General features: G+C 39.3%; 1 protein-coding gene and 1 non-coding gene across 8 annotated transcripts in view; both read right to left on the bottom strand.

Annotated features, from left to right (window-relative positions):
• RUNDC3B (RUN domain containing 3B) overlaps nt 1-9944 on the bottom strand; it is a 179554-nt gene extending 169610 nt beyond the window's left edge. For all 7 annotated transcript variants that reach the window (XM_009203506.3, XM_009203507.3, XM_009203510.3 and 4 more), the window contains exon 1: nt 9413-9944. In XM_009203506.3, the coding sequence (XP_009201770.1) occupies nt 9413-9534 (122 nt within the window). In that variant the 5' untranslated portion in view covers nt 9535-9944. The remainder of the gene's footprint in view (nt 1-9412) is intronic.
• Nucleotides 9945-12937: 2993 nt separating this feature from the next.
• On the bottom strand, nt 12938-13039 carry LOC116274804. The gene has a single exon (XR_004183577.1). It is a non-coding gene; the product is annotated as a small nucleolar RNA U13 (small nucleolar RNA).
• Between the last annotated feature and the right edge of the window lie 1807 nt (nt 13040-14846).

Here is a 14846-nt window from a genome sequence, read left to right as displayed (position 1 = left end):
ACACACACTTCCCAACTTGTTTTATAAAGCCAAATAACCTTAATGACAAAACCAGACAAGAACATTATAAGAAAGGACAATTACATACCAATCTCTACCATGAATAAATATGCAGAAATCCCAAAGAAATTATTAACTCCCTGAATGCAAAGATATTTCAAAAAGACAATACATCACAATTCATTGTTTTTTTATTCCAGAGTGGTTTAACATGCAAAAGTCAACATAATTCACTATGAAAACAATAAAAGGGAGAAAAATCATGTTTATCTTGAAAGACAAAAAAAACTTAATAATACAATAATCAGCACCCATTTATGATAAAAATTATCAGCAATTTAGAAATAGAAAAGAACTAAGAAAAACCTACTGCAAACATCCTATTTAATAATAAACTTTTGAATGTTTTCTGTGACACTGCATTAGTGGTCCTAGCCAGTGCAATAAGACAAAAAAGAAAAGCCATAAAGATTGAAAAAGGAAGAAATAAAATAGGCAGATGACATGACTGTGTACTCAGAAGAAAAATTTTAACTGCAAAAAATCTGTTAGAATTAATAAAGAAATCTGGTAAGACTGCTAGATATAAGACCAGTATTTTAAAAGGTCAAGTTTATATCGATAAACCAACAACCACAAGAAAATGAAAAGTTTTCAATGATTTCAGTTACCATAATACAAAAATATATCAAATATGCAGGAATAAATCTAATAAGAGATTTAAAATATCTATATATGCAAAACTACATTATTGAGAAAAATTATAGAATATTTAAACATATAAAGAAATAGATTATGTTCATGGGTTGCATTTAAGTCTTAATATTACAAAGATGACAGCTTTCCCAAAACTGATTTATAGTATCAGTACAAGCTTAATAAAAATCCCAGAAAAAAATTTTAACAGAAAATGACAAGTTGATTCTAAAATTTAGTTTGTAAAAGGCCAAGAATAGCCAAGTTAATCTTGAAAAACAAAGCTAGAAAACTTGTATTACCAAACATCAAGGCATAATATAAAGTTATAGGTATTATTTTAGTATGATATTAGCTCAGGATAGACAAATAGACTATTGGAAAAAAGAAAGTCTAGAAACAGACCACAAATTATCCAGTCACCTAAGATAAATGCGATGCTTGAGTGTAGTGGAGAAAGTATGGTTGATACAGTTTGGCTGTGTCCCCACCCAAATCTCATCTTGAATTGTAGTTGCCATAATCCCCACATACTATGGGAGGGAGCCGATGGGAGGTAATTGAATCATAGGGATGGTTTCCCCCATGCTAGTCTCATGATAGTGAGTAAGCGCTCATGAGAGTTGATGGTTTTATAAGGGGCTTCCCCCTTTGCTTGGTTCTCATTCTTCTCTCTCCTGCTGCCTTGTGAAGAAGGACATGTTAGATTCCCCTTCCACCATGCTTGTAAGTTTCCTGAGGGCTCCCCAGCCCTGCAAACCCGTGAATCAATTAAACCTCTTTCCTTCATAAATTATGCAGTCTCGGGTATGTCCTTACAGTAGCATGAGAACAGACTAATACAATGGTCTTTCCAATAAATGGTACCAGGTCAGTTGATTTTCCTTAAGGGAAATATTTAATCTTGACCCCTGTACTTCACACCATAAACAAACTACAGATGAATTGTTGATATAAATGTAAAAATAAAACAATAAAGCTTTAGAAGAAAAAAAGAATATTTTCATTACTTTGGAGTAGGCAGGCTTCTTAAAGACATTACAATAAACATTAGCCATGAAGGAAATGTATGGGCCATTTTCCAATCAGAAATTTCTATTCATCAAAACGTACTACAGAATGAAAAATAAAGCTACCAAATGGAAGACATTTGCATTACACATATCCAAGAAAAGATTCCCATACAGAATGTACAAAGAACTACACAACTAAAATATAAACAAAAAGCAGAGATTCCAGTTGCTAAGTGACTTGAATTGACATTTCATGAAAGCAAATCTCCAAGTGGCCTACAGACTTACAGAAAGGTGCTTGACTTCATTAGACATCAAGAAAATGCAAACTAAAACCACCACGTGACACCCCAACAGACATACAAGATTGGCTAAAATGAAAGAAAATTTCAAGCATTAGTTAGGATACAGAAAACTGGAACTCCTACACACACTGCTCAGTAGTATGAGTGTTGGTACAACTCCTTTTGAAAACTTTCATATCTACTGAAGCTGAATATCTGCATGCCATATGACTCATCAATTCCACTCCAAGATAATATCTGACAGAAAAATGTACATATTGTCACCAAAATAAATATGAATGAATATTTAGTTAGTAGTAATCAAAAAGTGGAAGCAACTCAAATGACAATCAGTGACAGAATGGAAATATTGTGGTATATTCATCCAATGGAAAAAGACACAGCAATGAAAATGAACAAACTACAGCAACATGCAACAAAACGGATGAACCTTGCAAACATAATGTTGAACAAAATAAGCTAAACACAAAAAGTTATATACCACAGTATTCCATTCATTTAAAATATTTAAAAAGGCAAAACAAACCATGGTGTTAAAAACCAGGAGAGTAGTTATCCTTAATATGGGTATGAACTACAAGAAAGCAAGGAGGAGGTCTTGATATTTGAACAGTTCTTTCTCTTGACCTGGGTGCTAGTTACAACATTGTGTCCTACCACAAAAAATGAAAGTTATGTTATGTATGCTTTTCTATATGGAAAGTATAAGTCAATAAAAATTTATATTAAAAGAATAGTGGCATAGTAGAGCTAGAAATAAGGCTAAAAGTATTATCACAATGTCCTACATATCTCGTAGAGGTTGACTACAGACTTGATACTAAGATTTCTAACAGCTGCATGAGAAAAATATGAAGTTGTCAGTTATACATTCATTTGTGTCCAGTAGATATAAATAAATCAATTGCTTGAAAATACAAATTGTTGGCACTAAGCACAGAGATTTCTCACAGAAGTCTTCACAAAAAAGAAGCCCGTTTTGACATCATAATGTCCTTAACAACAACTTCAAGACCCTCTGTGACAGATTCTTATGATGACCTTCAATGCAGACTGATGGAATCTTTCCAATATACAACTGGGTAAAAGCAACTGGGGATAGAAGAGTGTGGAGCAATGCAGTCTACATACCCAATTCTCTCTGATGCTTTGGACTGACCCAGGGATATATTTTATAAACCTGTAAGAGGGAATAGAAGAGTGGGTAAGCTTCAAACATTCCCCCTTGAATATCATCTCTCAACTGAAATTTTGACAATTATCAAGCAGCAGAGTTAAAATAAATACCCCCTAGTAAAGGACTGGGGGATAGCTAGTCTCTGTTGTCAATTAATATGAATGCAGTTTGGTTGGGGGAAGAGATAATGACCTTTTGTGAATGTTGAAATGTCTACTCTAGGACTAGTAGCTTAAAAGAGGATCATCATACCTCCATTGTAAGCACCTACTAATTAGAGCATGAATAATCCTTAGAAATATTTAATAATACTGAACCTGCTTCCAAGGTATATAACTAATGCTGAATCCAAACTCAAAGTTCTATTACATATAAAATGACTAAAAGAGCTTTAGCCAAAAATATTATAATCACTATAGCCAAGGTATGAATAGTCTTATGAGGCATACTCAAGCAAATAGTAAAAAAAAAAAAAGAAATCACTGGATTCAAAGTTTGTTTGCTTTTTTGTTTGTTTGTTTGTTTGTTTTGAGACAGAGTCTCACTCTTTCTCCCAGGCTGGGGTGAAGTAGTGTAATCTCAGCTCACTGCAACCTCCACCCCGGGGTTCAAGCAATTCTCCTGCCTCAGCCTCTTGAGTAGCTGGAATTACAGGTGCCTCCCACCCCACAGCACACCCAGCTAATGTTTGTATTTTTAGTAGAGATGGGGTTTCACCATGTTGGCCAGGCTGATCTCGAACTCTTGACCTCAGGTGATCCATCCGCCTTGGCCTCCCAAAGTCCTAGGATTACAGGTGTGAGCCACCATGCCTGGCCAACAGATTTAAAGTTCTTTAAAGGATTATGCTGCAATCCGTATATGGTTGGTCTGCCCCCATCAAATGACATGTTGAAATTTGATCCCCAACGTGATGGTGTTGGGAAGTGGGGCCTAGCGGGAAGTGTTTAGGTAACCATGGGGGTGGATACCTCATGAATGGCTTGGTACTCACCTCCCAGTAGTGAGCCAGTTCTCACTCTAGCAAGGCTGGACTGGTCTCAAGGGAGAATGGATCAGTTCCTAGAAGAGTAGGTTGATATAAAACCAGGATGCCCCTTGGGTTTGGTCTCTCTTCACATCTGCCTGCTTCCCCTTTGACTCTCTCCACCAATGTTTGATGATGCACAAAAGCCCTCACCAGAAGCCCAGCAGACGCTGAGGCCACAGTTCTTGTACAACCTACAGAATCGTGAGCTAAATAAACCTCTTTTCTTTATAAACTACCCAGCCTCAGGTATTACTTTATAGCAACACAAAACAGGATAAGACAGATTTTATCGTCATTAACATTCAATAACATTTCACATATCTGCATTTCTCCCACCAAGTTCAAGCATAGAATAGACAGTTTTTCTGATTAGTTAGCAACCAGAATGTTAAGAAGTTCAGAGTTCTAAAGCTCACTAAACTTAACTCAGGCCTCTGGGTGCTTTTAAAAATAAATAAATAAATAAACATTTGAAAAGTTTAGTTACATATTTTCCTAGGTCACAACAAATTATAATCGTCAAGTCAGAATGGGAAGTACAAAGAAAAGACCTGCTAGAAATAGAAAGAGTTGTAAGAAATAACAAATAACCTGATAGGAAGAAACAGAAGGATGCAAAAGCTTAAAGAACTCCAAACACATAATCTTCTGGGGCCATTTAGGCAAAAGCTCTACATGCTGCAAGAGTCTCCAAGGACAACCACTGCACAGTGGGCATAGTCATAGAGGCAGATTCAGAGTAAAGTCATCAATAAGGATTACATTATTCTATGTATAGTCTTTTTCAAGAAGGCAGGGAAAAGTGTAATCATTTTTTTAAAAGCAATTCATCCAAAGTATTGTAAATATTATGTGTTGTGGATTAAATTTGCACACTTAAATAAATCTCAGTTATACAAATCCTGCACTCCAAAATAAATGCTAAGCACTACAGTTGATGGACAATTTTAAGCTTAACTCCAATATTAGTTATGTATAAAAATATAAGCTTCTCATTCCCTGACTATAATGGAAAAACTGAGCTGCTAATGTAATTTGAAATAATATTCAAGTTCTGAAATAATATCATGACCTATGGAAAACTACGACTATGCATATGTTATTTAAAAAACTTGAATTATGAAATCATCATTTGTCTCCACCATGCTTATCACACTACTTATATTCTTCTTACTAGTCCTTCCTAGCCACAAAACAGGAAAATTATGACTTTGCATGGGAAGTTTCTCTTAAAAGCATTGACTTAAAAGTTTGACAAGTGTTATTCAGAAATGTTTATATGTGTATATTTTAATAATTTGCCCATAAGACATTGTTAAGTCATAGAAAGAGAATTTAGATTTTAATTCTCTGCCACCAAAACTAAAATCAAAGGAATATATAAGGTTTCCTGTAAACAATGAAGCTTATAAAGGACAGAAAAATGACTAATATCTGATTATGGATAAAAATGCAAGTTTTAAAAATCTGAAGGGCTTTAACAACTTAATTTTCTGACGTTCTAAACGATAGGGAATATACAGGGAAAATACTAGTTGGTTCTCAGAGCCAAAGTCAAGTGTATGAATATTTTGAAGTTGTGTGTGTAAGATTTGGAGTCCTCAAATGACCTACTATCTCTTCATCAAAATCTATGAAAAATATGATAAAACAGTACTTATCTGATGAAATAAGGACCATGCAAATGTTTTTAGTGTATGACATGTAAATGTTCACTAAAAAAACTGATGAATTACATATACATACACATATACAATCACAATGAGTCAAAATTCAGTTCAGCTCTTTATCTATCTTACCTATCCAAACAACCCATTTTCAAAGTTCAAAACTATATACTGCACTTGAATAAGGCTTTAAATGTAAAGAATTGTGTACTCATATAATACGACTTTAAACTTAACCTGAGAAAACACCTAAATTGTTTAAGGGGTAAGGTAAAACATTACTGTGTAAGTATAAGTGGATACACTAGAATGATATATGCTGGTGACTTTTTATTTTTTTGGTTTTGTAAATGGTTCAGTTTTTCCAGAACATCAGCAGAGAATTACAAAATGAAAGGCACAGTCCAAAATGTTTTTGTTTATAAAGAAAAATGGACATACCTAATTTAGCTATAATAAACATTTATCTTATTACCCTGCTCATATTTGGAAAAATTCAAAACTAAATATAAACATATTTTGCTTGGAGGCCATTATTAATTTTAGGCCTATAATTGAAGGTTAACAATGATCTAGTCCAATATTATTTTACAGACAACAAAAATGAACATATGGAAAGGCTGCATGGCTTGTAAAAGTGCACACTAGTTAATCATAAAGTGAACCTAGAACCCAGTTATATTTCCACCAAACCAACTTCCTTCCAACTTAAATATCAAATCATCTCTGATTTGAGATATAAAAATAAAAAAAGAGGCCGGGCGCGCGGTGGCTAACGCCTGTAATCCCAGCACTTTGGAGGGCCAAGGCGGGTGGATCACGAGGTCAGCAGATGGAGACCATCCTGGCTAATACGGTAAAACCGCGTCTGTACTAAACAAAATACAAAAAATTAGCCAGGCATGGTGGCGGGCGCCTGTAGTTCCAGCTACTCAGGAGGCTGAGGCAGGAGAATGGCGTGAACCCGGGAAGCGGAGCTTGCAGTGCGCCATGATCACGCCACCGCTCTCCAGCCCGGGCAACAGAGCGAGACTCATCTCAAAAATAAAAAATAAATAAATAAAAAATAAAAAAGAATTCATAAGAGACATGAGTGAAATACCCAGGGTTTGGTGACTCTGGAAAGTAAACTAGCAATAAATGCATAAATGCTGCTTTATACATTTTTCTTAATTTGTCATGCGGCTTCTTAAAATGCACAAATGACCTATAGTGACTTTCTTCCAAAAAGTAAAAGTCATTCAGACAAAGCCTATCATATAGACCCCATTACTACACATGGATAATTTACATGCACCATCAACTATTTGGATATGAAGATCAGCCTTAATATTATCCATATAAATAACTATACAAATGAAATCCAGAGCAGAAACCGCAATTTATTTTAGCTATTACACTAAATCTGTGTGTAAACCGTAACTAAAGTTAGCACATACTCATTTCACAGTAGAAAATAATAATGTAAATTACAATAATGAAAATACAACTAATACAGAGAGTTGTCCCCAGAAATCAGTGTGACGTTCCTAAAATTTCTTAAAGATAATTTAAAATTTAATTTAAATAAAGTTGAAATACAAATCCTTTTCTTTTCAACTGTCTCTGATAAGGGCACAAATGGTCATCACATGATCTAAAGCCAGTCAAGATAAAAATGGAGAAGCAAAAGGAACAGTAGCCATCATTGAATTTATTCATTCAATAAATATTTTTTGAGTGTCAGATGCTATATCGAGAATTTGGGAAAAAAAAAAAAAAGACTAAGCAAAAAGCAGATAGAATCATTACCCTTGTGAAGTTTAACAAAAGCTGATAGAGCTTTTTATTAAATGTTACCCCCCAAGAAGCACTGTATATGTTGAAACTACCCTTATTTTTAAAGCAGTTTTTAATGTCTGTATATTATGGTTAAGAAAATCAGCCTTGCTTATTGTTCCATTTACCCACTTTAAAAATATTTACCTATACTTTAAAAAACCTAACAGCCTATTTGTCTCAACAAGTTACATCGTAGACAGCACAAATGGTAAATTAAACAGACGCCATATTACTTTACCATTTACAACTCAAAGTGCTGTAATAATTACATACACATATACAATCACAGTCAATGAAGAAGGTCTTCTTGCTAGATAAACATTTGTAATAATCCAAGCATTTTTTAAAAAGTCACTGTGAGTTAACTGCATTTAAGTCCTGGAATTATAATCTGTATTCCACTTAAGATGCTAGACACATGTTCACACAAGAAAAACAGCGGAAAAACACGGAGAAATTGCAAAGGAAGAAAAAGTTTCATTATCATCTGATTCTTAAGAGGAATATCTCTAGGTGATGATTAGGAGTCTGATGGAAAAAAGTAATTTTAAAACAATGGTTCAGAGAAGTTCCTAAGAAATTGATGCTTAGGGTTTCAATTTTTCTTAATACTCAGATATAAGACTTAAAGGAAATATATCAGCATGTTAAAAACCAGTTTTCTCTGAATACTAGTCTTATTATAAACAGTATATATTTATTTATTTATTTATTTTTAATGGAGTCTCCCACTGTGGCCCCAGCTGGAGTGCAATGACGTGATCTCAGCTCACTACAACCGCCTACCGGGTTCAAGCGATTCTCCTGCCTCATCCTCCGGAGTAGCTGGGATTACAGGCACCCGCCCCCCCCCCCCCCCGCCCCCACCACGCCCGGCTAATTTTTTGTATTCTTAGTAGAGACGAGGTTTCACTATGTTGGCCAGACTGGTCTCGAACTCTTGACCTCGTGATCCGCCCGCCTCAGCCTCCCAAAGTCCTGGGATTACAGGCGTAAGCCACCGCGCCCGGCCCAATATAATTATTCTTCTACTGTTTCTATATTTTTCTGAAGTAAGGAAATACTACATTTACCGTTATAAAACATTAAGGAAAGGCAGGCCTTAGAATAAATAATTGACATAAAGACCACAGTCCCACTCTTAAACAACTGCAAAGCCAGCACTAGCACTGTAGCTGAAGAGTGGATAGTACACACACGCTCACACACACAATGGCTGGCATGTAGTAGGCACTCAACTAACGTGTGAAATGAAATGGGTGAAGATAACGTAAACAAGCCAAAACAACGAAATGCACTCTGATTTGGGGGCACCACAGTAAACAATCACAGTTACTACCACTTTATCAAAAACTGGCTGACAGCTGAATGGGCATTAAATGAAAGAGTTCTTCCTCCCTGCCCTCCTCTTTCACTCTGACACTAGATTGCACATTCAAAACAAATCCTCCCCCAGCCCCGCCCCAAGCTCTACCCTCCGATACCTCCAGCACTGGAACTGACACAAAGTCCAGGGCTGCGGCGGTGTCCAGACCCGGGCCCCTGTCCAAGAAGCTGCGCGCTCACACACTCGGCTAGCGCAACATAGGCGGGGGCACTGGGCGGCAGCCCATCATGCCCGGGACCCCCCAGGGACCCGCGCGCAAGCCCAGAGGTCTCAGCCCCGGCCGGAGGCTGGTTCCCCTCGCCCTGCGCTGCCGTACCTGCACACGGTGATGAGGTTCCTCCTCTCCACCGCAGCATTGCGGGAGCTCAGGCTTTTCTTGCCGCCTCCACCGCCACCGCCGCGGATCCCGCTCAGGCCCCCCAGGCTCCGGGAGGCCATGGCGGGCTTACCCCCGTGCCCCTTTTGTCTCGTGCCGCCCCGCACGCCCCCCACACCTGCTTAAGGGTGTTCTCGCTCGGTCCGCGACCGTGGGGGCGCGGGAAGAATGTAGGAAAGGAGCCTGGAGGAAGGAAGGGTGTGGAAGACAGCAGGGACTCGCACCCGGGGACTGACGGCTAGCCCTTGGCACCCGAGCTCCACACACACGCACCACCTCCGCCCTCGGCGCGCCGCCGACTGCCGGGCTGCGCGTGCGGGTCGGCGTCGGGCGCTCTCCTCCTTCCCGAGGGACCTCAGCAGACGGCGCGCGCGCGAGCCCGTCGGCCCCTCACGCCCAACCACCCACACTCCGCAGCCACTCGTGCCCCAGCCCAGGCGGCAGCAACTAGGGCCCCGGCCTCGCGTGCGCAGCCCCACCCTCTCTGCGCCTATCAAATCAACGCTACCCCCGCCGGATCCAATCGCGGCACCGGAGGGGCGGGGCCGGCCGCGCGAACTTTTAAAGCAGCGGGCTCAAGCCCCGCCCCGACGCGTGGGCCGCTGTCAAGACGCCGGGCTCGCTCTCGCAGCCCGCTAGCTGCAGCCAGTAGCCACGCAGGCTAGCCCGCGGGGATTGTGGGATGCGGGGCCCCACAGTGCTAGGGGCAGATTGCCACCCCTTGCCTGGAGCCAAGCTTTAACGGCTGATACCTATTTCCATGGCTGCCGTAGCTTCAGTGTCTGCCTAGAAAGCAGCGCGCCGGCTCCCACACCCGACCCTGGGCCTGACTACTAAGAAGGGAAGAGGGTTCCTTTTGTCCTGACGCCCTCCCAGGAGCTAATAAACAGCAACACAATGGCCTGAGGAGAGTGGGGGGAATTGCTCGTAGAATCTCCTTCTTGGCGCATGTGGTGGCGAGATTTCTTGACCCTCCACACCATGTCGCTTTCACCTCAGCCTCCAGCGCAGCCCGCACCCGGGACTGACCGCCCGCCCAAGGAGGAGCGCGGTGCCAGTGTAGAGTCTTCTGGCGTCCTGGGCCGTGACTCCGGTCCGGGACTGGGAATAGTAAGCCCAGGAACGACGCGGCTTCGGTCCAGACGGGCTGCTCCCTCAAGAGTCCTGGAGCGCCCTCCTCAACGCGCGTGTTCGGAAGCGCCCCCTTCCCAGAGCTTCTCACTACCGTCCTGCAGGAGGGTCCCGGCTTGGGCCAGGTCCTCTGACTCACCTAAGCCTGCTGTTTACCTCCCTTTGCACTAATATGCCCAGATTTTAGAGTGCAATCCTAAATGACTTACTTTCCCTGTGGGACCTAGCACGGTGCTGCACACAGAACAGGTTCTCAATAAATGTTTCTCAAATTTAATTTGAAGTCACATTTGACATGATTTTTACTGAAATTTCACGGCTTCAGTGGCTCCAAAATCCATGTATCTTCCACCTCTGGTTTTGAAGTTTCTGTCAAAGAATGTTATAAAGTATACAGTTTTGTGTGGCTCTCTCTTTTTCTTGTATAGCATCCCTAGTAATACAGGACATACTGTTACTCTTGAATGTTTTAACAACACACGTTTGTGTAATAAAGCTGTAAATTCCTAATTTCTGAGGTTTTTAAAGTTTAAAAATCTCTGTTTAAAATAATCCAAGAATCATCCTTTTCAGCTACCATATCTAATTTTATTCTACTATTCTGTTTAGTAGAATAAAAATATATGGGCCAGGCGCGGTGGCTCACGCCTGTAATCCCAGCACTTTGGGAGACCGAGGCGGGCGGATCACGAGGTCACGAGTTCGAGACCAGCCTGACCAACATAGTGAAACCCCCATCTCTACTAAAATTACAAAAATTAGCCGGGTGTGGTGGCACACGCCTGTAGTCCCAGCTACTCGGGAGGCTGAGGCAGGAGAATCGTTTGAACACGGGAGGCGGAGGTTGCAGTGAGCCGAGACTGTACCAGTGCACTCCAGTCTGGGCGACAGAGTGAGACTCCATCTCTCTCTCTCTCTATATATATACACACACACACACCTCTCTCTCTCTCGCTATATGTATGTATAATATCAGTCTTAACTAATGTGCTACCATAAATATTCGTTCATACATTAAAATTTTAAGAAAACAATTTAGTCAGACTTTACACTTTATCTTTCAAGTTAATAAAAGCAGGGGAGTTTTCTGTATATGGATGTTTGTGACTAGTCAGCGCACTTCTTCCAGAACATTACTTGTCTACTCTCCTGTGACACGGAGGCTTATAAAGAGTTTTCTTCTCCTAGGAGCTACAACTTAGCTTGTCTCTTCTTGATAGTCCAACAGTTTGGGTTCAGAATTAGCCATCAGGAAACAGATGCACTGGTTATGCAGGCAGTCTCAGCAAAATATTTGCACTGGCAATGACAAATACTACTCAAATTAATGTTGTTATTATTTAACCACAGATAAAACTGCAGAAGGAAAAGAGTGGAAAGCCATTAGTTATCAAGAAAATTTCTAAAACCCCATGCTTGGGTGTGTCGTGAGTGGGGGAGAGAACACACATGCCTCTGAAGCATTTATCAAGAAGATAAAAGTGAGTGATCATGACAGAACGAGGAAAGTGAGATGTTACTATCCTCAAAATTGACTTCTAGTCTCCAGTACATTTTCATATTTGCACTGTGAACTATGACTGAAAACTTAGTAAAACCCCATCTTAAATGATGAGGTAATAATGTTATTTTTCAAATGTCACTCTTAGCGGGATTTAGTTGACATATTGGTACTTGCTTACCAAGACTGCCGTAAACAAGCTGTGTTTTTGTTTTGTTTTGTTTTGTTTTGTATGTATGGCGTGTCATTACACTGCCACACGGGGGCCTTATTTGATAAGGCTTTTCTCACTTATCCTAAGCAGTATGTCCTGGGTCTCTTTCTCCCTCTAGATTACTAATCTGGATATTGTCAATCAATTTATTCAGTACACAGGATAATATTATTATAGAGCTCCATGAGTTCCACATCACTTTTTGGACTTCTTTTGGAACCTATTTCAATTATTTTTATTTATTTAAGCATTGCACAAAGGTTATTCAAAGATTTCACAAAGATTCACGATAAAAATTTTGAAAACAGTAGATATGTAAATAAACTTACAGGAATTCCGTAGAACTGAATGGGCAGAACATATCCATTCACCATTTTCCCAACTTCCTTCTTCTAATCGAAACAGACAAAATTACAAGTGCAACATATAAAATGTCCTCAAATATAAAATACTATAAAATTTAAATATAAAGTGCTATAAACCAGAGAGATTACCAAACCATAGTTTATTCTAGTCTCAGAGAAGTGGACTTTTTAAATATGCCATAAACCCAGCATCTGTACAGAAGAAACTAGAAACAGTGAAGATGTAATTTTTTAAAATTTTTATTTTACTTTGACGTCAGATGGGTAATATGCTGACATCATAACAAGGATTGAGTGAGGCACATCTCACATGTGTGTGAAAGCTCAGTCATCACGCTTATGAACCACAAATGGATAGATACAAATTTTTTCAAATCCACAAATCAAGCATCATCATAAGCAAAATCAAAAGCAAATGAGACCGAGAAAACATTTTTAAAACTCAAATCATAGACAAAGAGCTAAAAAAGTCTAGTGGGAAGTACTCCTGCAGATCAATAAGCACTGTTTCAGTGGCACAGTGAAGGTGAAAGCCAAATTCCAGGGAGTAAAAAAGTCAGTGGGAAGTGAGTATCACATAATCTTAAAAAGTTGTGAAGGGGGAGAAAAAAAGAATGGTGGTATGGGGGAATATTGAACAGAAAGATGTTGGTGTTTTATTGCTATTGTGTCATTATTTTTCACAGAAGTGACTTGAGCATATTTTAAAGCTGATGCAGTGAATCTACTGGGAGGGAAAGGTTAGTAATACAAGAGAGAGAAAAAAACGATCAGAAGTGAGCATGAAGAAAATGGATGAAAATTGCTTTTAAAAAAAAGTCCATTTGAGAGTAAGTCAAGAGAAGCAGAACACTCAGGGGAGGTACGGGTTTCTGCTGAGAAGAGGAAGCGGAAAGATCACTCCAAAGAATTGGAGAATGCAAGGAAGTATTGGTCATAGAGCTAAAGTTCCAGAGAGCATCATGGAAGGGAGTGCAGACAGGGTCATGGACAAGGAAGCGCAAGGCATGCTCATTAATAGGGTATGGATGGTGAGATGGGTACTACAGGCTATGATAGACACATAAAGAAGAGTACCTTGATGGATCTCATGAACTGTTCTTTGAAAAAAGTCATTGGTTAAAGGCTGATTGAAACAAGGTGGATTTGGTCTTACAGTTTCTTTGAGGAGGGCAAATACTGACCCTCAGTTCAGAGGATATTTTTCTTTTTAAATTTTGTATCATGTAGAAGGGCGTTAACAAACTAGAAATTATATATAAACTCCAGACATTGTATGGATTGCATCAATTAATCATGAGAACCATTCTCTAAAGTAAGTATTGTTAATATTCTCCCATTTACATACAAGGAAACAGAGACTTGGAGACATTAAGTAACATATAGAAAGTCACACAGTAAACGGCAGAGCCAGGATTGAAATCTAAATCATTAGATAGAAAATCTATTATTTTTAAAATTTATTATTTTAAAGACAGGGTCTTACTCTGTGGCCCAGGCTGGAGTACAGTGGGTAATCATAGCTTACTTCGGCCTTGAACTCCTGGGCTCAAGGGATACTCAAGGGCTCAGCCTCCTGAGTAGCTGGGACTACAGGCATGCACCACCACAGCTGCCTAATTTTTTTTAATTTTTTAAAATTTTTTATTGAGACAAGGTCTCACCATGTTGCCCAGATTGCTCGTGAACTCCTGGCCTCATATGATCCTCCCTTCTTGGCCTCCCCAAGTGCGGGGATTACAGGCATGTACCACCACAACTGGCTCATAATCTTGTTTTTTCTAACATGTTTCACTGCCTTTTTGAGAAAGTAACTCCAGATGAGGCTTAAACACAAAACTCCCATATTGTACACATGGTTCTTAAGAATCAAGAAGGATTTTACACACTGACCAACTGTGTCACTCATGGAATGTAGTCTCTAAATAATTCTGGAGCTCAGGCTTTCATTTTTTATTCAGAAAGTGTATTCTGAATCAAAAGATATGCACAATTGTAACCACAAATTAATTTTTTTCCTAGAGATGTTTTACCAATTTACATCCTACTAACAGTACATAAGTTTTCTTACATTCTTGCTCACTCTAGGAACTATTATTCTTTTTATTGTTTTTCCACATAAGTAAAGAGCAGTATCTTTTTGATATTTTAACTTTTTTTATT

Source organism: Papio anubis, chromosome 4, assembly GCF_008728515.1.
Source record: "Papio anubis isolate 15944 chromosome 4, Panubis1.0, whole genome shotgun sequence".
Lineage (NCBI taxonomy): Eukaryota > Metazoa > Chordata > Mammalia > Primates > Cercopithecidae > Papio > Papio anubis.
Note: the sequence above shows the minus strand (reverse complement) of the source record. Positions and strands in the feature narration are given on the sequence as shown.